Source organism: Mesoplodon mirus (assembly GCF_964341445.2).
Source record: "Mesoplodon mirus genome assembly, chromosome: 2".
NCBI classification, from domain to species: domain Eukaryota; kingdom Metazoa; phylum Chordata; class Mammalia; order Artiodactyla; family Ziphiidae; genus Mesoplodon; species Mesoplodon mirus.
Genome location: NC_138977.1, coordinates 124184924 through 124209304, shown reverse-complemented (window position 1 = coordinate 124209304; position 24381 = coordinate 124184924). Strand labels below are relative to the sequence as shown.

Below are 24381 nucleotides of genomic sequence, written 5' to 3'. Positions count from 1 at the left end.
ACCCAACGCAGCCAAAAATAAATAAGTGAATAAATAAATTTTAAAAAAAGAGAGACCAACAGTAATTATCCAATCTTTTTTTGGCACGTGGCACGTGGGCTTCAGTAGTCCTGGCACACTGGCTCAGTAGTTGTGGCACACGGGCTCAGTTGCCCCACGGCATGTGGGATCTTCCCAGACCAGGGAACGAACCTGTGTCACCTGCATTGGCAGGCGGATTCTTAACCACTGTGCCACCAGGGAAGTCTCAGTAATTATCCAATCTGAAGAAGAAATTATCCAATCAGAGAGAAGAAAATAAACAGTCTCAGGCACTTGGCAAACAATATTAAAGGGTTTAACAAATGTGTGTTGGAATCTGAGAAGTAGAAAAAGGTAGAAATGGGACAGAAAAAAAATATTTGCCAAAATGATGACCAAAGGTTTTCCAAAGTTGACAAAAACATTGACTTACACATCCAAGAAGCTCAGTGAGCCCCAAGCAGGATTCAGCCTGTTGGGATGCAAACCACACGTAAGCATTTCATAGTCAAACGAGAGGGGCAGGCAGGAAGGAAAGAGACAGTGGACTTAAACAATAGCAATCCAAATATCACTCTTTTGCCCACTCATCCAAAAAAGAAAAGAGCCGTGTGAATACACTGACTTGTCTGGGTCTCATGCAGGGGCCTCCTTAGCTTCCGGGTGGCTGTGCCTCTGACAGGGACCCACCATGAGCAGCGTAGTGGTACAGGGAACAGCTGACCAATGAAAGAGAAGGACAGCTTTCGCTCAGACCCGTGGCACCTATAGGATGTGCAAGTGTCGCGGTCTTCGTACCACCAGGAAGCTCCGTAGCCACCGACAAGACCAGAAGTGGCATGATAAACAGTACAAGAAAGCCCATTTGGGCACAGCCCTGAAGGCCAACCCTTTTGGAGATGCTTCTCATGCCAAGGGAATTGTGCTTGAAAAAGTAGGGGTTGAAGCCAAACAGCCAAATTCTGCCATCAGGAAGTGTGTCAGGGTTCAGCTAATCAAGAATGGCAAAAAAATAAAAATAAAAAATAACAGCCTTTGTACCCAATGATGGTTGTTTGAATTTTATTGAGGAAAATGATGAAGTTCTGGTTGCTGGATTTGGTCGCAAAGGTCATGCATGCTCTTGGTGATATTCCTGGAGTCTGCTTTAAGGTTGTCAAAGTAGCCAATGTCTCTCTTTTGGCCTTATACAAAGGCAAGAAGGAAAGAACAACATCATAAGTTTTGATGATGAAAGCAGGATAGTAATAAATTTCCATATGCCAAAAAAAAAAAAAGAAAGAGAAGGACAGACGGAACTTGGGTACATGACAGAGGGCCACAGCCGATTGGGGGAAAGGAGAGACCATTCAGTAAGGAGGCCTGGGAAAATGCTGCAATATCTGTAGGGTAAGAAAAACGAAGTTGGGCTTGTACCTCACACTACATGCAAAATTTCTTGGAAACTCTTGATGGATCAAGGTATTAAATAGTAAAAGAAAATCTTTAAATCTTTTGGTAGGAGATATAAGCGAATACCCTTCTGACCTTAGGTCAGGGAAGATTTCGCTAAAAGGACAGGGGGAAAACCTGTTAGCTATCAAAGGAAAGATGTGACTGTACTAAAATGAAGAACTTCCGTTCATCAAAGGACATCAAGAACATCCAATTTTCAGAGGGCCCCTTAAATATCTCAAAGAGAGATATTAAACTAATTAAGCTTAATTGGCATGTTAAATTACAGGGAAGCATTATCAAACAAGTGATAATAAAACTCCTAAAGTTATATTGCGGGACTTCCCTGGTGGTGCAGTGGTTAAGAATCCGCCTTCCAATGGAGGGGATGTGGGTTTGATCCCTGGTCAAGGAACTAGATCCCACATGCATGCCACAACTAAGCGTTTGCATGCCACAACTAAGGAGCCCGCCTGCTGCAACTAAGACCAGGCGCAACCAAAAAAAAAACTACTTAAGTTATATTGCATATATGAATGCTATTAATATGTGTTCTAAAAATTAAATTTCTAAAATCTGATTTTAAAAAAAACATCCAAAACTAGCTTGAAGAAGAACAAGCTGCTGGTCTGACAGCACATTTCAAGCCAAGTTATAAGCTACATTAATTAAAACCACTTGGTATTGGCTCAAGTATCAAAAAGCCACAGAATAGGGCTTCCCTGGTGGTGCAGTGGTTGAGAGTCTACCTGCTGATGCAGGGGACACGGGTTCGTGCCCCGGTCCGGGAAGATCCCACATGCCGCGGAGTGGCTAGACCCGTGAGCCATGGCTGCTGAGCCTGTGCGTCCGGAGCCTATGCTCCACAACAGGAGAGGCCACAACAGTGAGAGGCCCGCGTACCACACACACACACAAAAAGCCACAGAATAGAGTCCCATGCACACGTGGCCACCTGATTTATAACAAAAGTGCGAGTGTAATTCAGTGGGACAGATTAGTTATTTGCTTCTGTAACAAATTCTTGTAAACTTAGTGGCTTAAAACCACCCAAATTTATCATCGTAAAGTTCTGTAGGTCAGAAATCCGCTAAAAACTGGCTTCCCTGGTGGCGCAGTGGTTGAGAATCTGCCTGCTAATGCAGGGGACACGAGTTTGAGCCCTAGTCTGGGAGGATCCCACATGCCGCGGAGCAACTAGGCCTGTGAGCCACAACTACTGAGCCTGAGCGTCTGGAGCCTGTGCTCCGCAACGAGAGGCTGCCATAGAGGGCGGCACACCGCGATGAAGAGTGGCCCCCGCTTGCCACAACTAGAGAAAGCCCTTGCACAGAAACGAAGACCCAACACAGCAAAAATAAATAAATGAATTAATAAAATCCTACCCCCAACACCTTCTAAAAAAAATCCGCTAAAATCAACGTGTCATCAGGGTTGCATTCCTTTCTGGAGGGTCTAGGAGAGAATTCATTTCCTTGCCTTTTGCAGCTTCTAGAGGCTGTTTGTGTTCCTTGGCTCAAGGCCCCTTCTCCATCTCCAAAGTTGGCAATGGCTGCTTGAGTCCCCTAATACCGTGTCACTCTGATCTCCTCCTTGTGGTCAGACCTCCCTCTGCCTCTCACTTCTTCCTCCCTCTTCCCTTCCTAAGGACGCTCATGGTTACACTGGGCCCAGCAGGATAATCCAGAGCAAACTGCATCTGAAGATCCTTCATATAATCCCTTTTTCTGTGTAAAGTTGCATAATCACCAATTCCAGAATTAGGATGGAATGTGGACATCTTTGAGGACCATTATTCTGCCTACAGAAGGGGAAGGAAGAAAGTCTTTTCAATAAACGGTGCTGGATCTATTCTGTAACCACAGGGGAAAAATAATCCTTGATCCCTGCCTCACAACACACAAAACAAACACCATTCCAAATTATCATAAGCCTAAATGTGAAAGAGAGAATTAAGTTTCTAGAATAAAACATGAAAATATCTTCAGGACCTTGGGGTAACAAAGACTTCTTCAATCACAAAAAGCATTCACCATATAAAAAAATAAATAAATAAATAAACCCCCAAACCAAAAAACAGAAAGCATTCACCAAAAAAGATATTAAAGCATTAAAATCAAGAGTTTCTCTTCATCAAAAGACACCATTAGGAATTTAAAAGGTAATCCTGAATGGGAGAAAATGCTTGAAATGCATATAATCTAAGGGTATACAGAGAACTCTTACAAATCAAAAAGAAAAAGGCAGATGACCCAATGGAGAAAGGGATAAGAAACTAGCCTTACACAGGCACCCCATGAAAGAGGAGGTCCAAATGTTCAAACGCAAATGAAAAAGTGCCTCCAAATTCTCAGTCATGAAAGGAATGCAAAACGAAGCCACACTAGGCCCCCACCTTCGGGAGTGATTACCATCACAGTAACCACAGCACCAGGGTCTGTGGGGGTGTGGCCGAGTGCTGCTCCCGCTCTGCTGGTGGCCGGGTAAGCTGGTAGGAACACCCTGGAAACCACCTGTCAGTACTTACTAACGTTGAACTTCAGCACACCCTCTGACCAGCAGTTCTGCTATCAAAGGCATACGTGTGTGCAGCAAAGCCACGTGTGAGAATAGTAATGGCAACGTTAGTCAGAATGGCCAAAAATGGAGGGTCCGTCAACCACGCATTGATAAACTGTGGTATAGTCATACAATGGGACATTGCATAGCAATGACGAACAGCAAACTACCGTTACCCAGAGCGCTGAAGAGTTTCAGAGACATAATGCTAAGTGAAGGCAGCCAGACTAAAAGAAAAGTACACACTATTTGATTCCATTTATATAGAGTGAAAGAACAGGCAGAACTGACTTTTGAGGTGGAAGTCGTGGTAGAGTTTATCTCTGAGAAGGGGGGACGTCGTGGGGGGTGTATGGGGAGGCTGCTGGAGGGCTGGCAGCCTTCTGCTCTGATTGGAGTGAGGGCGGCATGGGTGTGTGTACAGTGGAAAAACGCTTCAGACTGTACACCTGGGACGTGGCCACTTCACTACACACACATTGAAGTAACATTAATTTTAATTTTAAAACTTTTAATTTTAGAGGTTTGCAAAAAGATTTTTCAGTAAACCCAGGGCTCCACTATGAAGAGGCAAGGAGAGGGTGGGTGTTGCTGTGAGGAACCAGTAGGCGCAACCTTGGTCCATGGACCCCATCCTTGGGTTCTCAAGACTCAAATGCATGTCCCTCCCATATCCAGCCCACAGCCACCATCTTGCTTGATCAGGGTGCTCCATGCACCAATGTGGTTGAAGCTGCTGGGGGAAGGCACGCCTCTCCCCGTGGTGCTCAAAGGCACCTGGCCCCTCTCCTCAAGGACCTTGCCCTCCAGCCTCACCTCAGGCTCTTCTCCTGGGCTCACACCCTACCCCTTGCCTCGGCCCACAGGTTCAAGCCACGCTCACCACCCCTGTTGTAAGCATCCCTCTCTGGCCAGCTCACTTGCTCTGGTACCCACTCCAAACTCCCTTCAGGCCAAGCAGGCCCCACAGGCTGATAATCCTGCCACCTTCCACTGTCCCAAGCCGCCTCCACCTTCTCCCCCTTCCCCTCCTCCCCAGTTTGAGCTTCCTGATCAAGCCTTATATAAGCCACTCTATTGCACACACACCTTGACCCCACTGTCCCTTTCTTCCTTCATCACACCTCTGGGCCAAACCCCAACATGGTCCAATCCAGTTCTGCTTGCCCTGCATCTAGGTGCGGCTGGAGCACAGCACACAGCCCTGCCCAGGCCTCCTCTGGTACCCTAACCCCTAACCTGATTCCCTCAACTGATCTATAATCTGAACCCCCTAATCGGGTCCCTAATTTCATCCCTAACCTTACGTGATCTCTAACTTGACTCCTTAACCTGATTCTCTAACCTCCCTAACTGGGGCATTTGTGCTGCCTGGACATCCCACCTTGTTTCTCTCGACTCTGTCACTTGTGTAAATGCGCAGCGACTATAGAAGTTTATGTACAGTATGTGGGGAGCACAGGGAAGAGGAAAAGGGAGCCCCCCAAAAAGAGAGGGAAAAGAAAAGGCAGAAAGAGTTCATAATTTTAAAACAAACTCGCTGCACCATGATTCTGCCTTCTTGTACTGCGTTCCTCTTGCATGAAGGGACGCAGGGCAGGACGAGGGCACACCCTCGCTTTGAGGGTGTGCGTGGCAAGCCAGCAGGATGCCAGATTTCTACTCGTTTCTTTATACTTATTTTTATAGACCTGAATGGCTACAGCGAGCATATGTTCTTCTGATAACCAGGAAACCCAATAAAGTTATTGATTGTTGAAAAATGAATTTCTCTAAAACTCCACCCTGCCTAGGTTGCCCAGAAGCCCCAGACACAGCACCCTCACCGCTCTACAAAGACCCGATTTTTGGTTTCTCCTTCCCACCCCACCTGGCTGGGCCAGGGGTGAGTCACCCAAGGGCAGTGAGCAGTGTTGCTTATTCAAAGTCCTGCAAACAGACGGACACTCATGCCCACTGGTCCGTCACTGCCTCCTGCTCTGCCCTGTCTCGGGCCAGCTGGAACCCTGAAGTATTATCAGGGACCAGCTTTGATCCTCGGGCCCCCTGTAGGGCCTCCCTCTCTGCCTCTGGACAGCTTTGGGACAGAGCCCCCAGGAGCTCAGGGCTAATGTCAATTACTAGTACTAAGACCAGCATACTCCTACACTTCGGGCATTAAAAGTCCCGTCCTGTCCAATCCTGAGCGCCTGTTGGCCCTGGCTCAGGCCTAGCCCAAGGACTGTCCTTCCTTGTGACCCCCCCTTCCCCTCCCTCTCCCGAGGCACGGGTAGGAGCCTGGTTTTATGGTTTGTTGGCAGTAGGGGCCTGGGTTTCAGGCATCTGTGAGCTTAGATTAGCCCTGCATTCTAAGTCTAGAGCGCTCACTGTCCAGGGCCAATACAGGCACTTCATGTCATCTTTAAAGTGCCCTGCACTGACTGGCGCCACCTGAGGCGGGGACTCTAGGCCTATCCCGGTCCAGCACCTGGCAGTCTGGTTCAGGGAGGTTCAGGAAAACCACCGCAGGCAGTCTACTTCCTCCAGACAGTGAGGGCTTAGTGCTGCGGGAGCCTCCTAGGGAGACTGCCATCCAAGCAGCCCCTGAAGACGGGCGCCTGCTGCGATCAGGAGTTCCACACTCCTGCACCGCACAACACAGATGCGCACTGAGTGTGCACTGCAGGACCTCGCCAAGCAGTGCCCTGGGGTCACATCCGCGAACAAGACAGGCAGAGGGCGCGAGAAGGACTGCAAAGCACTTCCAGGAGGAGCAGGGCAAAGGCCGGGGGGTGGGAAGCAGGGTGGGGAGTCCCGGGGAAGGATTGAGGTGCAGGCCGGTGGGCGTGACCTGCTGGGGAGGCGACCACGGGGCCCCAAGAGCCGCCAAGCCCCACATTCCCCCAGCCTGCTTTCCCTGCGTCACCTCATCGACCCTCCACGACCAACTGACCGCATTTAGGGAAGGGGAAGGTGGGGCCCAAAGGTCACGGCTGCCGGGTCTTTCCCGCCCGGGAGCAGATGCTCGAGCGGTCAGCGGCACTGGGGGCGCCGCCCGGAGGCCGGGGCCCTCGGTGTTGCGAGCGGCGGCCCGGGGCGGAGGCCGACCGGGGGCTCGGCCAGAGAGGCCCGGCCGCCGACGCCCCTCAGCCCCCGGCGGGGACGGTCCCCAAACGTCCCGGAGGTATCTGCCGCCAGTCGGTGCGGGGCTCGGTCCCGCCGCATGCTAAGCCTCACGCAGCCGCCGCCTCCCGGACGCGGCAGGGCCCAGCACGCATGCACCACCGGCTCCCCGAGTCCCTGCGGCCGGCACGCGGGGCCGAAAGTCGAGCCGCGACCCAGAATGCAGCGCGCTCCAGGGGCAGCCGCCCGGGGCACGCCGGGACGGGCAGTCCGCGGCGGCGCGGGCCCGCCCCTCACCTGGCCGGCGCCGGTCGCCCTAAGGGTCCAATGGGAGCGGCGGCCAGGCCGCCCCGCCCCGCGCCACCGGATGTCGGCCCCGGGACATGGCCACCGCCGGTGCCGGTTCCTTGAGCTGAGCAGCCAACCGACGTTCTCATCCTTCCGCGGGCGGGCGGAGGCGCCGCGGCCGCCGCGGGGGAGGAGCAGCAGCATCAGAAGGCCGGCGGCCGCCGCGTAAGGCACATGGCGTCCATTTTACTGAGGAGTTGCCGCGGCCGGGGGCCCGCCCGCCTCCCACCGCCCCGCGCCGCCACTCCGAGGGGTAAGCGGCCGGCTCTCGGCCGACGACGCGGGCCCGGGGCCGGGGCCGTGTTGGGCGGACCGGGGAGGGTCTCGGAGCCGGCCCCCCGCCACCCCCAGGTCCGGGCGACCCCCCGCTGGGTGGATCGCGGCACTCGGACCGAGCCCGGAGCCGGGGTCACGCCGGGAGGGGCCTTGCGCGGCCTTGCCCGTCCACCCCGCCCTGGCCGGCCAGTCGCCGGGGTTGGGGAGCGCCCGGGCCGTGGGTTCCCGCGGGGACCGCGTGTGACTCATTTGCGCCGTGACCTTAGTCGCCCTGCCGCCGGTCGCTGCTTCGGGAGCGGGGTTGGGAAAGTTTTGAAGGGAGCGCGCTGACAGCCAGCCCTGGGAAGGTGTCGGCGCTCCTCTCGTGGTTAAACCCCGTGGACCTGGAGCCCACTCGCGAGGACACTCTTGCCCTCGGGCCACGTTTGGGGCTCTAGAGATGGCGGGGGGCACGGCGGGGTCTGGCACACACTGGCGAGCAGGCCCTGCCGGCTTGCAGGACGGACGACCCTGGGACCGATACCTTTATGGTGTTACGGGCGTCGTGCAGGGTCCCCAGGCCTTATCGCGTGGCCCCAGGCAGGTCCCGCTGTACCTGGAGCCTCAGTGACCCTAGCTGTGACACGGAGATCACACATAACGCGGAGCTCTTAGGGGCCCGCATGTAGGGTGCCTGCAGTGACCCTCACTCCATGTCTCTTTTTAAGTTAACCTTTCTGAGTTTGTGGCTTGTTATTTTTCCTACGAGATTGAGGTTGTCAAATAGAATTATGTATTTCAAGGTGTTCACAGTTTGTAAAGGCACCCTGGAAAACACGGTTCTTGTCATTTTTTAACAATAATGGTTGATTAGCTGCTTAGACCTTTGGAGCCAGGAGAAGGGCATGAAACAGCAAGCACTCCTGTGTGAACGATAGTCTGGGTGCCCAGTCCAGCTTTTAGTCCTTCCCTCTGCTGTCAGGGCTCTCTATATCTCTTGTCTCTTAAGTATGGTGATAAAAATACTTTGGCCACACACGTTTCTTTTTTTTAATATATATATATTTTTAAATTTGGGTCTTCGTTGCTGCGCGGGCTTTCTCTAGTTGCAGCTAGCGGGGGGCTACTCTTCGTTGATGTGCGCAGGCTTCTCACTGCGGTGGCTTCTCTTGTTGCGGAGCACGGGCTCTAGGCGCGGGGGCTTCAGTAGTTGTGGCACGTGGGCTCGGTAGTTGTGGCTCGCAGGCTCTAGAGCACAGGCTCAGTAGTTGTGGCACACGGACTTAGTTGCTCCGCGGCATGTGGGATCTTCCCGGACCAGGCTCGAACCCATGTCCTCTGCATTAGCAGGTGGATTCTTAACCACTGAGCCACCAGGGAAGTGCCGCCACACAGGTTTCTGTAGCATGTTTACAGTTTAAAAATCAACTGAATTTGTTTTGTGGTTGTATCATTCTAGGAACACAGGTGTGTCCCGTAGTTAGCACTGTTCTTTATACAGACACTAAGGGGCTGAGTGTTGGTCAGATGGCTGATTTGCTGTAGGACCTACAGGGCATCCAGAGCCTGCAAGACCCAGGGCTGGACCGTGGGGAGCTAGTCCCTGAACCCTTGGAAATGATGCTCCCAGCTCGGTGTGGCAGCCCTTTTCTGGAGAACATTTCCCCCATTATTAACATCTTACATCAATTTGGGTCATTGTCATAATCAGTAAACCAACGTTAATACGTTGTTATTAACCGAGGTCCGCAGTGTATTCAGATTTCACTTATTCTGCACATACTTTATTCTAATCTCCTTTTTTTGTCCCAGGACCCCATCCAGAACACCCCATTACATTTAGTCACCATTTCTTTTTGGTCTCTTGGCTGTGACAGTTTCTCAGACTCTCCTTGACAGTTTTGAGGAAGACTGGTCAGATATACTGTAGGATGCCCATCTATTGGGATTTGTCTGATGTTTCTGTCATGGTTAGACTGGGGTTAAGGGTTTTGGGGAGGAAAACCCCAGAGGTGAAGTGTGTCCTTCTCATCACATCTGTCAAGGGTGCCTGCAGATGTAAGACCATGGCTGTGCTGACCTTGATCACTGGGCTAAGGTGATGTCTTCTCCAGAGTTAGTTCCTGCCCTACTCACACTGTACTCTTTGGGAGGAAGTTGCTATGTGTGGCACGGACTTGGGAGTGGGCTGGGACTAGTAGAGGTGGGCTGACCAGATTTGCCAAGGACTGGGTGTGAGAGCAGAGGGCCCGGCCTCTGGCCATTATTGAAACAAGGGAGCACTGGGGAGGAGCAGGCTGGGGGAGCTGGGAGTTCTTGGAGCTGTTGAGTGCGAGGTGCCCATCGGACTTCTGGGTCTCGTGTATCCACGGGTGTTCAGGTACGGAGTGCCTAGGGAGGATCTGGAGGTGGGGCAGGGAGGATCCTGCCTGGAGCAGCTTAGGGAGGAGAACCCAGAGAGGCTGGTGTCCTGGAAGCCAGGTTAAGAAAGGTATGGGATAGGAAGAAATAAGTTTGGTTTCTTTTGCCCCATCCTGGGTTCCTGGCAGAGCTCCTAAAACCCTAGGAATTTCTTGAATGATAAGAATATCTTTTGTTATTCATAATGAGTCCCTTTCCCACACCCCAGAGTTTATGCTAATGAGGTACCTGTGATTAGAGGATTGGACCTTCCAGACCCACACCCAAACTCCAGGGAGGGGAGGGGGTCTGGAGATGGAGTTCAGTTGCCAGTGGCCAAGGATGTAATCAATCATGCCTAGGCAGTGAAGATAGGAACTCTTGAACAGGGAGGCTTGGGGAGCTTTTGGGTTGGTGGCACATGCCAGTCAATGGGGACAGAAGCTCCTGTGCCCAAGGACTCTCCCAGACCTTGCACTATATACTTTTCCATCTGGCGGTTCATCTGTATCCTTTATAATAAACTGCAGTAGTGAATTGAGTTACTTCCCTAAGTTCTGTGGGCCATTTTAGCAAATTATCAAAACTGAGAGGATCATGGATACCCCGAATTTGTAGCTGGCAGGAGTGTGGGTAGCCTGGGGACCCCACTTGCAACTGGTGTTTGAAGTGGGGGGCAGTCTGTGGGCCCAGGACTAACTCTGGGGAGTTAGGGTAGCAGTGAGTTGTAGGAGACCCAGCTGGTGTCAGAGTTCAGGGTGGTTGTCGGGAAAGAGACACAGAAGGGCCTTGGGAGGAGGGGGTGGCACACCCACCACCTTCTGTGCCGGGGCGGGGGGCGGGCAGAGCCTGGAGCCCACCCCCGGGTTTGCTCTGCAGGCCTTCAGAGTGGGAGGGCATGGGAAGGGGCCGGCAGGGCGGCGTGTGGGGGGCAGGCAGGCCAGGGGGCTCTGGGCACTGCGGCAGCTGGTCTGGTTGCCGCGGGGCCCATTTCTGAGTTAAGGTCTCGAGATGGGGGGCTTCTGTTGGGGGAACAAGGAAGGCAGATCTGCCTCAGCTGAAGGAAGGGCTTGAGAACTAGCGTTAGAGAAAGCATCAAAAGCGCATGAAAATCCTGAAAACGTGCCGCGCACTCCTCAGTACTGTTTATCCAAGAACTGGTTCACTCTTGGCGTCAGTCGTCCTGGCAGTTCTCACGGCCCCCACCGCTCGTGTGGGCAGGGGGCGTGTTGGGACATTTGGACGGGGCCCTGGCTTGCTCTGTGTGCTGGGGATCACGTGCGCCCTGCGTCTGCCCGCCACAGGCAGCTGGGGCTGGTGGGGGGTGGTCCCAGCTGGGGAGGCCTGAAGGGCCGCCAGGGCCTGGGCCCCCAGGTGGGGTGCATGGGCCCAGGGACTGCCTCCAAGACACCGCGTTCCAGCTGGGGCAGAGCCTTCACTCAGCTTCCGGAGACTTAGCCTACAGAAGATGGTGCCAGTGTGAAGCTCCTGGTTTAAGGCTGACTTTTTTTTTTATGTTTTCATCGCAGGTCGTGCGGGAGATCGTGCCTGCCTCAGTTGTGCCAGCACCGCGGGGTTGATGAGCTTTGTGTAAGTAGATAAACGTCACCCTCTGCCTGTTTGAAGGTGGGGGCTTGAAAGTGCTCAAGTGACGTGCAACTCTCGGTTTGGGGAGGTGGTAGAGCCTACGTTCCTGCTCTTTGTTCTTTTAAACCTGTATCTTTTCATCTTGAAATAACGTAACCACATACATTAGTGAATATTTGGAAAATAAACACTCGTAATCCCAGTACCTGTTACAGAAATGATTAGCCTTTTGGTGTATTTTACTCTGGTCTTTTTTCCTTAAGTATCTGTTTTTTGAAACATGCAGTGGTGACCACAGTCTGCATACAGTATTGAGTCTTTTCCACACTCACACAGCTGCCATTTCCAGTGGCTTTTCGTGTGAACACACAGACAAACCCTCCCTTGCACCGTGCTCGGTCCTTCAGAGAAGACCATGTGGATCGATCGCTGGCCACGGGGCTTGCCCTGCTGGTCCTGGGGACATATCTGGAGTGTGGTGGGAGGTCTGTGGTACTGCTGAGAGGCTGGAGGGCTTCCTGGAGGGAGTGGCACCCACACTCCCCTGTCCACTGTCACCCATGGACTTCAGCTTCCCGCGGGGCTGCTGTACTCTCCTCGCCAGCCGTCATCCCTGCCCACGCCCCTGAGCTTAGTCTCCTGACGCCCTCACCTGTGTGGTGGGGCACCCAGACTGCTGTCGGCACTGGGTCCATGTCCACCTGCCCCGGGTACCTGGAGTGGAGCTCGTGCCTCTCGACACGCCCATTCCTTCCTGTGTGAGAGTGTTGTACCCTTACGACCCCTTGTCCATAGAGCTGTGGGCTCTTCGGATTTTCTTATTCATTTGAGATTGTTGATTTGTTGCCTCATCTTGGCTGTGAAACTTTTCTGGAGGATGCTACCTGGGACAGATTTAATTCCCTAAAACAAACAGTACACAAGCTGTACATGAAAACTGGATTACTGTTAAAGCAAAAGTGTGTGTAAGCGTATTTCCAGTTTTCTGGCTCTTATACAGTCCTAAAATGAGTAGCTGGACCCAGCCTTTCCACCCATGAGCAGGTGTCTTCGTGGAGGGGAATGGGCACGTGGGCAGTGTTTGGCGGGGACACAACAAAGTATTTTCAAAAGCCCCTCCCAGCAGCAGCCTCTGCAGGGCCCCCACCTGCTGCCAGAGTGCTCCCAGCCAGCTCTGGGCTTTGATTTTAATTAGGTTCCTCTTCTGATAGTCACCAGACTTTGTCGCCACAAAACCTCTTTTTGTGACGTGGAGGCATTAATGTATGAGTGTAGAACATCTTTACTCTTGCTGAAGTGTGCTTTTCTGGATTTTAGAGTTCTAAGTGAACTCTGTAATCGGCGGCTGGCGTTTCAGGGGCTTGGGGCCCAGCAGGTGGCTGGAAACGGGTGACCAGTGACCTGGGGGTGCGGTCATGGTTGCCGTGAAGGATATGGTCCCACAGGGTCAGCTGTCAGGGTTTTTCAGGAGAAGCTGGAAGTCTGGGTCTTGGTGTGAAGTCTCTGGTTTTAAAGTACTGAGCGCTGAGGCAGGTTAGTTCTGCTGTGTGCCCTGGCTCTTCAGGTGGTGGGGCGGCGCCACGCGTGGGTCAGTGACGCCGGCGCTTGCAGGGCTGGCGTGCCTGCCTCTCCTGCAGGGGACAGTCTGCACCTGTCACTTGTCAGGGGCCAGGCCTCCCCTGCCTCCTTTCTCCACAGTCCTTCTAGACCAACTTTTGAATTATTTCCATTCTAGAATGGTCTTTTGGGGATTGTAACTGGAATGTCGTTAAACCCATAACATCATTGTGGAATATTAACTTTTAAAATCACATGTGGTCTTTCCACCTGTAAGTTGTTTTCCCTCTTTCGGAAAAGGGTCTGTTGTGTTCCTTATGCAGGCCACGTGCACGGCCTTTAAGACAGTTCTCAGATGCGCTGTACTTGGTGGGGTTGAGGGGGCTCACTCTTCATTATCTTTTCTAAGTGATTGTTGGAGGCATGGAAGTTACTGATTTGAGTAGTTTCTCGTGCCTGGCCACTTCACACAGCTCTGTTGATTGTTTTAGCTCGCAAGGTAGCAAAGTTTCAGTTAATTGGCTGCCTAGTGCACAGTAGTGATTTTTTGTCTCTTCCTTCCCAGTGCGTTTGCTTCAGTTTTTCAGTTTTTTTTCACCTCAGTAGCCAGCTCTGTTATCAGAGAGCTATAGTCATTCACGCATTATCACGACAGCAAAAAACAGAGACTCTAATGTTTTCTAAGTTCACAGTGTTTAGAAAGTTAAACACTTTGTTTAGAAAGTGAGATAGTGAGAACTGTAAAGCTGTCATCCTGAACTCACACACTTCAGATTAGGAATTATAGACGAGAGTTGAAGTCTTATGTCAGTCTCAGCATCCAGGAAATTTTATTTTTTATTTTGATTGCACAGTATAAGAAATCTTGAGTCACACAGATAAGTAGTTGTAAGTGGTACTCATTTGTATTAGTTTTTTTTAACAGTCATTTTGCAATCTCAGGGTTTTTTTAATATATAAATTTATTTATTTAAGTTTTGGCTGCGTTGGGTCTTTGTTGCTGCACTGGGGCTTTCTCTAGTGGCGAGCAGGGGCTACTTGTGCAGCGCGCGGGCTTCTCATTGCAGTGGCTTCTCTTGTGGAGCACAGGCTCTAGGCGCGCGGGCTTCAGTAGTTGTGGTGTGCGGGCTTCAGTAGTTGCAGCGCACTGGCTCAGTGGTTGTGGCGCACGGGCTTAGTTGCCCCACAGCATGTGGGATCCTCCCGGACCAGAGATTGAACCCCTGTCCCCTGCACCGGCAGGCAGACTCTCAACCACCGCGCCCTCAACCACCGCGCCACCAGGGAAGCCCTGCAATCTCAGTCTTAATTGAAACAGTCCAGACCCCTGAAGGGTGAGTGGGGGAGAGTTTCTGATCCAAGATAACATCGTGGACATTGTCTAGCTGCTCTCGCCTCCCTTATCCTAGAAACAAAGGCAGAGAGGAAGCACCCACAACTTGAATGAGCCGTCGGACCGTAAAACAGCAGGCAGTTCTGAGACCCCGCAAGCGCCGAACCCCATTCAGTGGGAAAACCTGAGCTAATGAGCTGCTTCTGTTTTTAAGTCTCCCTTAGTAGGAGCGTGTGTAAGGCTCATTTCGGAAATACTGAGCTGCTGGTGACGGGTGCTGCCCTCACAGGGATGTTCTATGGCCCCAAGGGCTCCAGGTCCCAGCTGAGGGGCATGTTGTCCTGCAGGCAATCATGGGGTCCCCTCTTCTCTCTGGGCACCTGCACTTCTGGAACACCCTCTGGGTCACAGTGCCTGTTACACCATCCCGCCTTCCCTTTCCTGTTTGCCCTGAGGAGCTGAGGGGCACGTGGAGGGTCGGCGTCCTCTCTGGCCCAGGCTCGGGCTGCTGTCTTGGCATGCTGTCCCCCTGGGAAAGGGACGTTCCCACATGTTGTCAGGTGAGGGGGGCAGGCACTTCCAGGATGCTGATGCCTGGGCTCTGGTGGGTCAGGGCAGAGCAGGAGCTGCTTTCTCGAAGATGCCATCTGTCCCAGCTCCCCAAGGAAAGGCAACAGTGCCCACATTAGTTTTGTTTTGATGGAAATTTTTAAATAATTATGCAATTTTGTGCTTTTTGAATATAGCTAAATCTCTCTGGCTAGATCGTTAATAATCTCTCTAACATGCATGAAGACAGCCAGATTTTGGGGCCCTGATGGCCCTCGCTGGATGCGTCCCACGTTTCTCTGCTTGGTCTGTTTTCATGGGTCTCTGTCCTTGCCTCTTGGCTGCCCCTCGTGACTGACATCACACCTCGAGGAAGCCACTTGCTTCCTTGGTAACTGAGTTGGAAAACTGGATAATTAAGCTTGATGAAGACAGGAGGTGTGGGTGTGATCATCTCCCTCTTTGAGAGGTGAGACTGAGACACAGAGAGTAATGGCTGAGCCAGCGGTGCTGCCGTGCCCTGGGCAAGGCTGTTCCCCAGCCTCTAGGACTCAGGACAGGGCAGGTTCAAGGGACCCGCCTTTCCTGGCTTAGGTGTTGACTGCGGGGCCGAGGGGCTCGGGACAGAAGAGAGGCCGGCGGGGGGTGCCATCTGCCAGCTATCTCTGCCCATACAGGCCAGAGCCAAGGTGCGCCATCCCTGCTTGTCCTTCAGTGTTCCCCGTGCATAAAAGGAGCAGCTAGGGCTTCCCTGGTGGCGCAGTGGTTGAGAGTCCGCCTGCCGATGCAGGGGACACGGGTTCGTGCCCCGGTCCAGGATGATCCCACATGCCACGGAGCGGCTGGGCCCGTAAGCCATGGCCACTGAGCCTGCATGTCCGGAGCCTGTGCTCTGCAGCGGGAGAGGCCACAACGGTGAGAGGCCCGCCTACCGCAAAAAAAAAGAAAAAAAAGGAGCAGCTAAACTAGACATTTCCCAGCTTTCTTCCAGCCCTGGCTGGTGGCTTCTCAACTGCTTTAATGGGGCTTGCTGTGCCCCAGGCACTGTTCTGGGTACTTCCTGTGTATTAGCCCGCACACATCCACTAGGGATGCTCTTGAAGCAGAGAGGTTGCTTGTCCAAGGTCACGCAGCAGTCAGTGGTAGAGCTGGAGTTTGACCTGGGATGGTCTGCTCAGAGCTCGGGTCCTTGCTGCTGGCAGCAGGCCAGGTGCGCAGGGATGACTGGACAGGTGGGAAGAAGCTGGGGTGTGTCAGTGATAAACAGCCTCTCAAGTGAGCGGGCCTTTGGCCACCCAGTGGTGGATTCGTGCGTGAGCAGGGAGAGGTTTCTGAAGGGACACGTGAGATGAGAAGATTGTGAAACACGGAAGGAGAATTGTGTGGGTAAATTGTTCCAGTGTTGGGTTGTAAATGGCCTTCCATCACGTGTTGCCATTGGAAGGGGACCTCTTCGTCGTGCCCAGACCTTGGGCTGTGCCAGGTCTAGTGGGCACCGAGAGCTGGGGAGGGCCGGGTCCAGGCTGCAGAAACTCAGGCTGCAGCGAGTGGCCCTCCTCGAGCGGCTGTCCTGCAGGCAGACACCGAGGACACAGCTGCCTGGGGCCCAGAAGAGCAGACTGGCCTTCTGTGGCGGCCGGGGGTCTGGGCAGCCCTGTAGGCCTGCTATGGTGCCGACGGAGAGGGCTCTGAGGTTCCCACTTCCGGAAGCCCCTGGCAGCTTCCCGCTGTGGTGTGGAGGCGGCTCCCCACTGGGCCTCATGGAGCCCATGGTCCAGTGGGAGATGGCCCGCGTGTGAGGATTTGAGAGGGGTGGGCACCAGGGTAGCCCTGCAGGTCAGGGGGCCCAAGGAAGCCCAGGGCGGAGCCAGCACCTGTGGGGTGTCCAGGCAGGCATGGCTGCAGAGGCTCTGGGCCTGGGGTCTGCCGCTGCGCATGGGCAAGGAGGCCAGTGCGGGAGCCGAGTGAGCCGCACGGGGAGGAGAGGGAGGCCTGGGCTTTGGGCTGTACTCACCAGGTTTGTGTCCTTTTGCACAAAGGCCTTCGGTCAGCTGATGCACAGATCCGGGTCACCGTTGATTGGAACATCCTCCCTGGTTTTCATGACTGACTTGTTCAGGAACCGCAGGTCTTTGTAGAAAGTCACCTGCTAGGGGAGAGGGCTGGCCTGGGAGACCCACCCAGAGGTTGGGTCTGTCTTGTCTGGAGGTCAAGCCTTTGCTGGTTGTTTGTGTCTGACCTGCTCCTTTGAGGCCGTGGGGACTGGCTCCCCTGAGTGTGTTTCTCCGGAGTCAGGAAGGGGCAGGGAGTCTGTCCTACACGCTGGGACGTTGGGTGTGAGGTTTTGATCCAGCTGTGGTCTGTGCTGCTGCTGGGAGGTCATGGCAAGGCTGGCCCCTCACCACTGGCTTCTTTTTTCCCTCTTCAAGGAAACTTCCGTTTGGCGGCTGCAGTCCCATCCGCCCCATGTACCTTTCCTTGCGAGGCGATCCCCTCGGCTGCTGGACTCTGAGGCCCAAGCACACGTGCGTGGTGGTTGCAGGGCCGAGGCTCCTTCCTGTGTGCTGCTGGCACTCGTCGCCCCCGCTGGGCGATGACTCTGTGGTGGAGAAGTCCCTCCGGTCCCTAAAGGACAAGAACAAGAAGCTGGAGGAAGGAGGCCCCGTGTACAGCCCCCCCGCAGAGGCGGCCGTGAGAAAGCCCTTGGGGCAGCGGGTCCTGGATGAGCTGAAGCATTACTACCACGGCTTCCGCCTGCTCTGGATCGACGCCAAGATCGCAGCGCGCATGCTCTGGCGCATCCTGCACGGCCACAGCCTGACCCGCCGAGAGCGCAGGCAGGTAATGGGCGTGTGCCCTGCTGGGGTCCCCTGTCAGTCGCTTTAACTGTCTAAAGTCACAGCAAGAGATTGTCCCGCAGTAGCTTTAGTTCTCACCTGAGTCAGCTGAATGTTTCTTTCAGACGCCTCAGGGTTCCTGATTTTCCACTGGGACAGTGTGTGGCTGACGCAGCTCTGTAGAGGAGGTGCAGCCGTAACCACGTTGGTGGGCTCCCCGGGGCTCTGCCTGAAGTGTGCTCACGGCTCCTCCTTTGGAGTTTGGGGGGGTTTTTTGTTTGTTTGTTTTTTAATAAACTTATTTATTTATTTTTGGCTGCGTTGGGTCTCCGTTGCTGCATGCAGGCTTTCTCTAGTTGCGGCGAGCGGGGGCTACTCTTCGTCGCGGTGCGCGGGCTTCTCATTGCGGTGGCTTCTCTTGTTGCGGAGCACGGGCTCTAGGCGTGTGGGATTCAGTAGTTGTGGCTCGCAGGCTCAGTAGTTGTGGCTTACAGACTCTAGAGCGCAGGCTCGGTAGTTGTGGCGCACGGGCTTAGTTGCTCCATGGCATGTGGGATCTTCCCGGACTGGGGCTCGAACTCATGTCCCCTGCACTGACAGGCGGATTCTTAACCACTGCGCCACCAGGGAAGTCCTCCTTTGGAGCTTTAATTGCTTGCTTAAGGTGTAGCATGTTGAAGGATTGACACCCGCACCATATAAGTGATTCTTTTAGAATGATTAAACTGCTAATCCATCCTTTTATGCCAAGTGCATTGTTGAAAGTTACCCCACAGTTTCTTTGAGTTGTCACAGACAAAGCTGTTGTTTCGTGACTTAGTTTCTGCCTTTGTTAAATTGCTCTCATCAGATCCTTGATCCTTCATGCTGTCAAACCTTCTGCTCCCTTGCAGTCTGGGGACCTGGCCTAGCAGCAGTGACACCCCAGTAGCAATGAGCACCCCTGACTCCCAGCCCTGGGCATCTAACCACCCCCATGAAGAGGAACCGGGGCTGTTTGGAAGCATAACTGATCCAGGGCTGGGACAGCAGTGGTACTAGAATAACCTGTGTCAGAAAATAAGAAAAGGCTGGAAAATAAACAATGGGGGTGCTTCTGGGGATGGCCAGTGGGGGATAAAATGGGACTTTTTCCATTTCCCTCAGCAATAGTGTGTGGCTTCATGTCTTTTATGGTATTGTGAATGGGATTTTTTCATTGTGGTAAAATACACAACCTAAAATTTACCCTTTTTAAGCATTCTAAGTATATAGGCTGTGGCGTTAAGTACATTCACACTGTGGTAAAGTTGGTACCACCATCTGTCTCCAGAACTCTTCATCTCTTGTCATCTTCCTAAGCTGAAACTGCACCTGTTAAATAGCAGCTCCCCACCCCTTGGCCCCCAGCCCCCGGCATCCATCATCTACTCTCTGTTTCTCTTAATCTGAACCCTTCAGGGACCTCATATCAGTGGAATCACACAGGATCTGTCCTTTGTGACTGGCTGGTTTCACTGAGCAGAATGTCCTCAAGGTTCACCTTCGCCATAGCAGGTGTCAGAATCTCCTTCCTGTTTAAGGCTGAATGATATTCCATTGTGTGTATGGACCACAGTTTGTTTATCCATCATCCATATCCATGGACACTTGGGTTGCTTCCACATTCTGTCTGTTGTACGTAAATAGAATTTTAAAACTTTCATTTTCCATTTGTTTATTGCTTGTATATAGAAATACAGTTGATTTTTATATATTGATCTTGTATCTTGCTGACTTACCAAACTCACTTATTAGTTCTAGTATCTTTTTTGTAAATTCCATCAGACTTTGTATCAGGAACAGATTTTGGATTTTGTCAAGTGCTTTTTCTGCATCTATTTTTTTTACTATTTATTTTTAATTTTTTTGAATTATAGTTGATTTATGATATTCGTTAAAGTGTACAGCAAAGTCATTCAATTATATATATATTTTTCAGATTATTTTTCATGATACAGGTTATTATAAGATATTGAATATAGTTTGCTGTGCTATACAGTAAATTCTTGTTGTTTACCTTTTCTGTGTCTATTTAGATGGTCGTATGGTTTTTTCTTTTTCTAGTTTTATTAACTAAATGGTTGATATTGTCAGATTAAATAAAAAAGCAAGACTGAACTCTACAAGTAACACATCTAAATGTAAAGACACATATAGGTTAAAAGTAAAAGAATGGAGAAAGGTACGTGGTGCTAACACTAGTCCAGGAAAGCCAACGTTAATATCAGACAAAGTCGATGTTAGAGCCAGGATTACCAGGGCAGAAGAGGTCACTCATGGTGACGAGAGGGTCAGGTTGCCAAGAGGACACGATATTCCTAGACATTTATACACTGGTAACAGAAGCTGGACGCTGGCTCTGTGTGTGGAAAATTTACAGAAAAAGCAAATTTTTAGAAACAAATCAAATCCCTGTTTGCCTAGACCCCAGAGTGGAAATGGAGGTTAACTGCAGATGGACACAGTGGGACTTTTTGTCACGATGAAAATGTTCTAAAACTGGATTTTAGAGATGGTTTCAGTCTATAAATTTACCAAAATTTATTGAATTAATACTTACAGTGAGTGAATGTTATGGTACGTAAATTAAACCTCGATAGAACTGCTAAAAATAATTTAATGGAGGAATGTCAAAAAACATAGGCACCAACTTGAAGGGTCATATATGGGATCATTTGAGCATAAAAATATAAATGATAATGAATTATAAACAAATGAAAAACATGGGAATCCTTGAGTCCATTTTGATAATAAATAGAAGAATGAAGGTGCAAAGCGAGGTTGATAAATGGGAAGATGGGCTTGAGTTAGGAAATTGCTGTTTTGTGACCATCAGAGTAGAGGCTGGTTTGGGGGGAACCGTGATGAGTGTGCCTAGGGAGAGAGATGGGTGTTTATTTGCGTGCTCTCAGGGCGTTCCCTCACCAGTGGAGAGAACACCCTGCCCAGGTGATCACAGTGACCACTGTCACAGGGTAGGTGACGCCTGACCCCCGGGGAGGGCAACCATCATGGAAAGTGGTGCTCCAGCCAGAAACGAGGCCCTTAGTAGAAATGACATCACTCCTCCAAAGACAGTCTCGTCAGTCACGGTGGAAACACAGCTGGTGATGCGGGGAATGTAGTCTTGGCTGCTGTGCACCCAGGCAGTTCCGAGTGGAAGGAGCATTTGCTAAGTAGGCACTGGTGCAGGGGGCAGGTGAGCTGCTGGAGACCTGGCAGTGATTGTCCACTGTTCTCAGGGATTGTCGATTATTTCAAGTCGCAAATTTCTTTAATGTCTTCATCAGTGGTTTGTTTACATCAGTGAGGCACTTGGATTTTTTCCCTGATCGTTGCTGTGTTACATAGTCCTAAATCTAACCGATTGTGTCAGGGAACACAAGAGAAGTGCCCCGCCAACAGTCGGCTCTCCTTTCCACAGAGCGTCTGGAGTGCGTGGTGTAGCCGCAACCTTCCCCGGAGGCCCTCGCTGCTGCCAGCAGTGGCCAGTCCTCCGTCTGTCAGTCTTGTCCAGCTGTCTGCCAGGCCGGTGGGCACCTGGCAAATGCCCTGGGCGGCGGCTCACTGGCAGCATCCAGTGATGGGTGCCACTGCACGCAGGGAGGTAGCTTCCACCCAGCTTTTCTGAAGGCTGTTGTCACCTTGTGGTTTGGCCTCAGGGTGCCTCCGGAGCCCTGTCTGCTCCCTGCGAGGCGCCTGCTGTTGCTCCTGCGGACGACTGTGCAAGAAATGCTCCCCAGTCACCCTCTGGTCCCTCCACCCCTTTCCAGTTCCTCCGGATCTGTGCCGACCTCTTCCGCCTGGTGCCCTTCCTGGTCTTCGTGGTGGTGCCCTTCATGGAGTTCCTGCTTCCTGTTGCCGTAAAGCTCTTCCCCAACATGTTACCGTCCACGTTCGAGACCCAGTCCATCAAGGTGACCGGCTCGTTTTGACCCAGTTTGAAAGCAGTTACAAGGCTGCATTGTTTTATGACTGGCATTTCAGATGTTAGATGTTTTTAAATTTTATGTTTTCTTCATAATTCAGTCATGTTGTGCTATGATTATTTAATAGATGCTGGTTTCAGGTTTGCTTCTCTTTAAAATGTGTCTTAAATTCTAGTTTTTCTAGACCAGTGTTCCTTGAGCCACAGGTCGAGACCCATTCGTGGGGGATGAGACGGGTCTAGGGCAGGGTTGGCAGACTTACAGCCCACGGGCCATGCCAGCCCTGCCCATTTTGGTCAGTAAGGCCTTCTGGGGACATGCATGCCTGTCGTGTATGTATTGTCTTGTGGCCTTCGCGTTTCACATGGCTCAGCCCACAGGGCCTAAAAGCTTTACAGGCCAGCTCTTTATGGAGTTTGCTGGCCCCTTCTCTGGCGGGGGTGGGGGGAGGGTCACACAAATTTTTTTAAATTGTGAAATAGAAAGTTTCCGAACACAGAGCTCATGGGTGGAGGAAGCACTGTTCAGGAGGCATCTGGCGGCGCTGGGTTGGGTGTACATGTACTTCGTGCTGGGGCTCGAAGCAGCTGCCGGACCAGCGCCGTCCAGGAAGCTGTGTGGGGTGGGAGCCCAGGAGTGCAGTGCCCTCTCTGATTTCGCAGGAAGAGAGGCTGAAGAAGCAGCTGCGGGTCAAGTTGGAACTGGCCAAGTTTCTTCAGGACACCATCGAGGAGATGGCCTTGAAGAACAAGGCAGCCAAGGGGAATGCCACCAAAGACTTCTCTGTGTTTTTCCAGAAGGTGCTGTGATGCATCGTCCGTTGAGGCCTTGCCCTGTTGGTCCCCAGTGCTGGTTAGCACCTCGGGGCTGCCCGCCTTACCTGGGGAGCGTGCCTTGTCTCCTTTCTTCCCTCCTTTTTACTGTGCACGATGGGGGCGGGGCTCCTGGAGGTCAAGCCTGCTGTTCCGAGAACGTGAACTTACGTTCACAAGCTCTGGCCTGGGTCTCCAGACTTTGCAGCAGCCGTGGGGGAAGTAGAGTTTGCAGGAACCTAAGACCCCACAGTTGTGACCAGCAGGGGGCTGGGCTGGGAAGGAGGGGCAGACTGCCCCATAGCCACGTCCACGGTGCGGGAGGAAGGCAAGGCTGCCCGCCAGCCCAGCATGGAGAGGCCCCGGCCTCTTCCTGGCCAGCCGCCTCGGCTCTGCTGGCATAGCAGACAAGGTCCAGGGACCGGATACCATCCCCTGCACGGACGCCTCGCTCACAGGAGCCCAGCCAGGCAGCGCTCAGGGCTTTGGGTCACAGGGCCACTCCTGGTAGGAGATGTGAGCGGAGCTGAGGGAGGGTGTGGGTGACCCCTTCTGCTTTGTTTCCTGACTTGAGGCGTGTGACCCGAGGCCATGGGGGTGTAGGGGACACAGCCCACCCGTGGTGACCCTTACCATGGCTCCCACAGATCCGAGAGACGGGTGAGAGACCCAGCAATGAGGAAATCATGCGGTTTTCTAAACTGTTTGAGGACGAGCTGACCCTGGACAACCTCACGCGCCTGCAGCTGGTGGCGCTGTGCAAGCTGCTGGAGCTGCAGTCCATGGGCACCAACAACTTCCTGCGCTTCCAGCTCACCATGAGGCTGCGCTCCATCAAGGCCGACGACAAGGTGAGTGCCCACAGCCTGCTCGGGGCTCGTCTTTGTCTCCTGGGGTGAGTGCTGGGATCGCGCGGTTTCCAGCGCCGTGACAGTACACCTTCCCACGGTGGGACGTAGTCGCTGAAAAGGTGGAGTTTAAAGACAGCCTAATGTTTCATTATATGAACGTGTCCTAGTTTATTAACCGTCACTTTAGCTAATCTGCTACCCTAAAGAACCCTCTAATAAATACCTATTAACATGAATTTTGCCCTAGATCTTTGATAGGTCCTATAAAAATAGTGACCTAGAATTGCGGCTCCTGAGTAAAAAGGGCAGGAGGCCAAAAGCAAGTCCTGGCCCGTGACCAGATTGCTCTGGAGCTGTGCCGCCTGCCTGCCCCCATGCAGTGTGCACCCTGAGTGTGTGTGTCTCAAGAAGTCACGAAGTGTCCCTTGTTCTCCCTAGTGACGCTTCTTGCCTTGAAGTCTGTGGCGTCTGGTCTGCTGATAGCTGAGCCAGCTTGCCTCTGGGCTGATCTTCCCACTTGTTCCTTACAGCCTTCCTGAATCCTCTCGGCCTTGTGTTTTCTACTGTTTTAATCTGCTCTGACGACCCTCTGTCTTATGGTTGGAGTATTTAGTCCGTACCCTTTCCTGTTTGTCCTGTGTGTTTTATGTTCCACTTAGTCTCCTTTCTTACCTTCTTTTGGATTAATCACGTTTACTCTTCCATCCCCTCTCCATTAGCTTGCTCCTTATTTATTGTTTTAGCAGTTTCTCTAGAGTTTACAACGAGCTTCCTCGACACACAGGA

At 52.3% G+C, this 24381-nt stretch overlaps 1 protein-coding gene and 1 pseudogene across 4 annotated transcripts in view; both read left to right on the top strand.

The window, feature by feature from the left end:
• Positions 1-778: 778 nt before the first annotated feature.
• Positions 779-1307, top strand: LOC309795308 (small ribosomal subunit protein uS12-like; annotated as a pseudogene). Its single transcript has one exon. The product of its transcript is annotated as a small ribosomal subunit protein uS12-like (transcript).
• A 6156-nt stretch (positions 1308-7463) lies between these two features.
• Positions 7464-24381, top strand: part of LETM1 (leucine zipper and EF-hand containing transmembrane protein 1) — a 30470-nt gene continuing 13552 nt past the window's right edge. For 2 of the 3 annotated variants that reach the window (XM_082642288.1, XM_082642287.1), the window contains exons 1-6: positions 7465-7717; positions 11649-11709; positions 17575-17986; positions 21777-21920; positions 22595-22732; positions 23392-23595. In XM_082642288.1, coding sequence (XP_082498414.1) covers positions 7639-7717; positions 11649-11709; positions 17575-17986; positions 21777-21920; positions 22595-22732; positions 23392-23595 — 1038 coding nt within the window. In that variant the 5' untranslated portion in view covers positions 7465-7638. Of the gene's footprint in view, positions 7718-11648; positions 11710-17574; positions 17987-21776; positions 21921-22594; positions 22733-23391; positions 23596-24381 lie in introns of all 3 variants that reach the window. The other variant, XM_082642289.1, reaches the window with a different exon arrangement.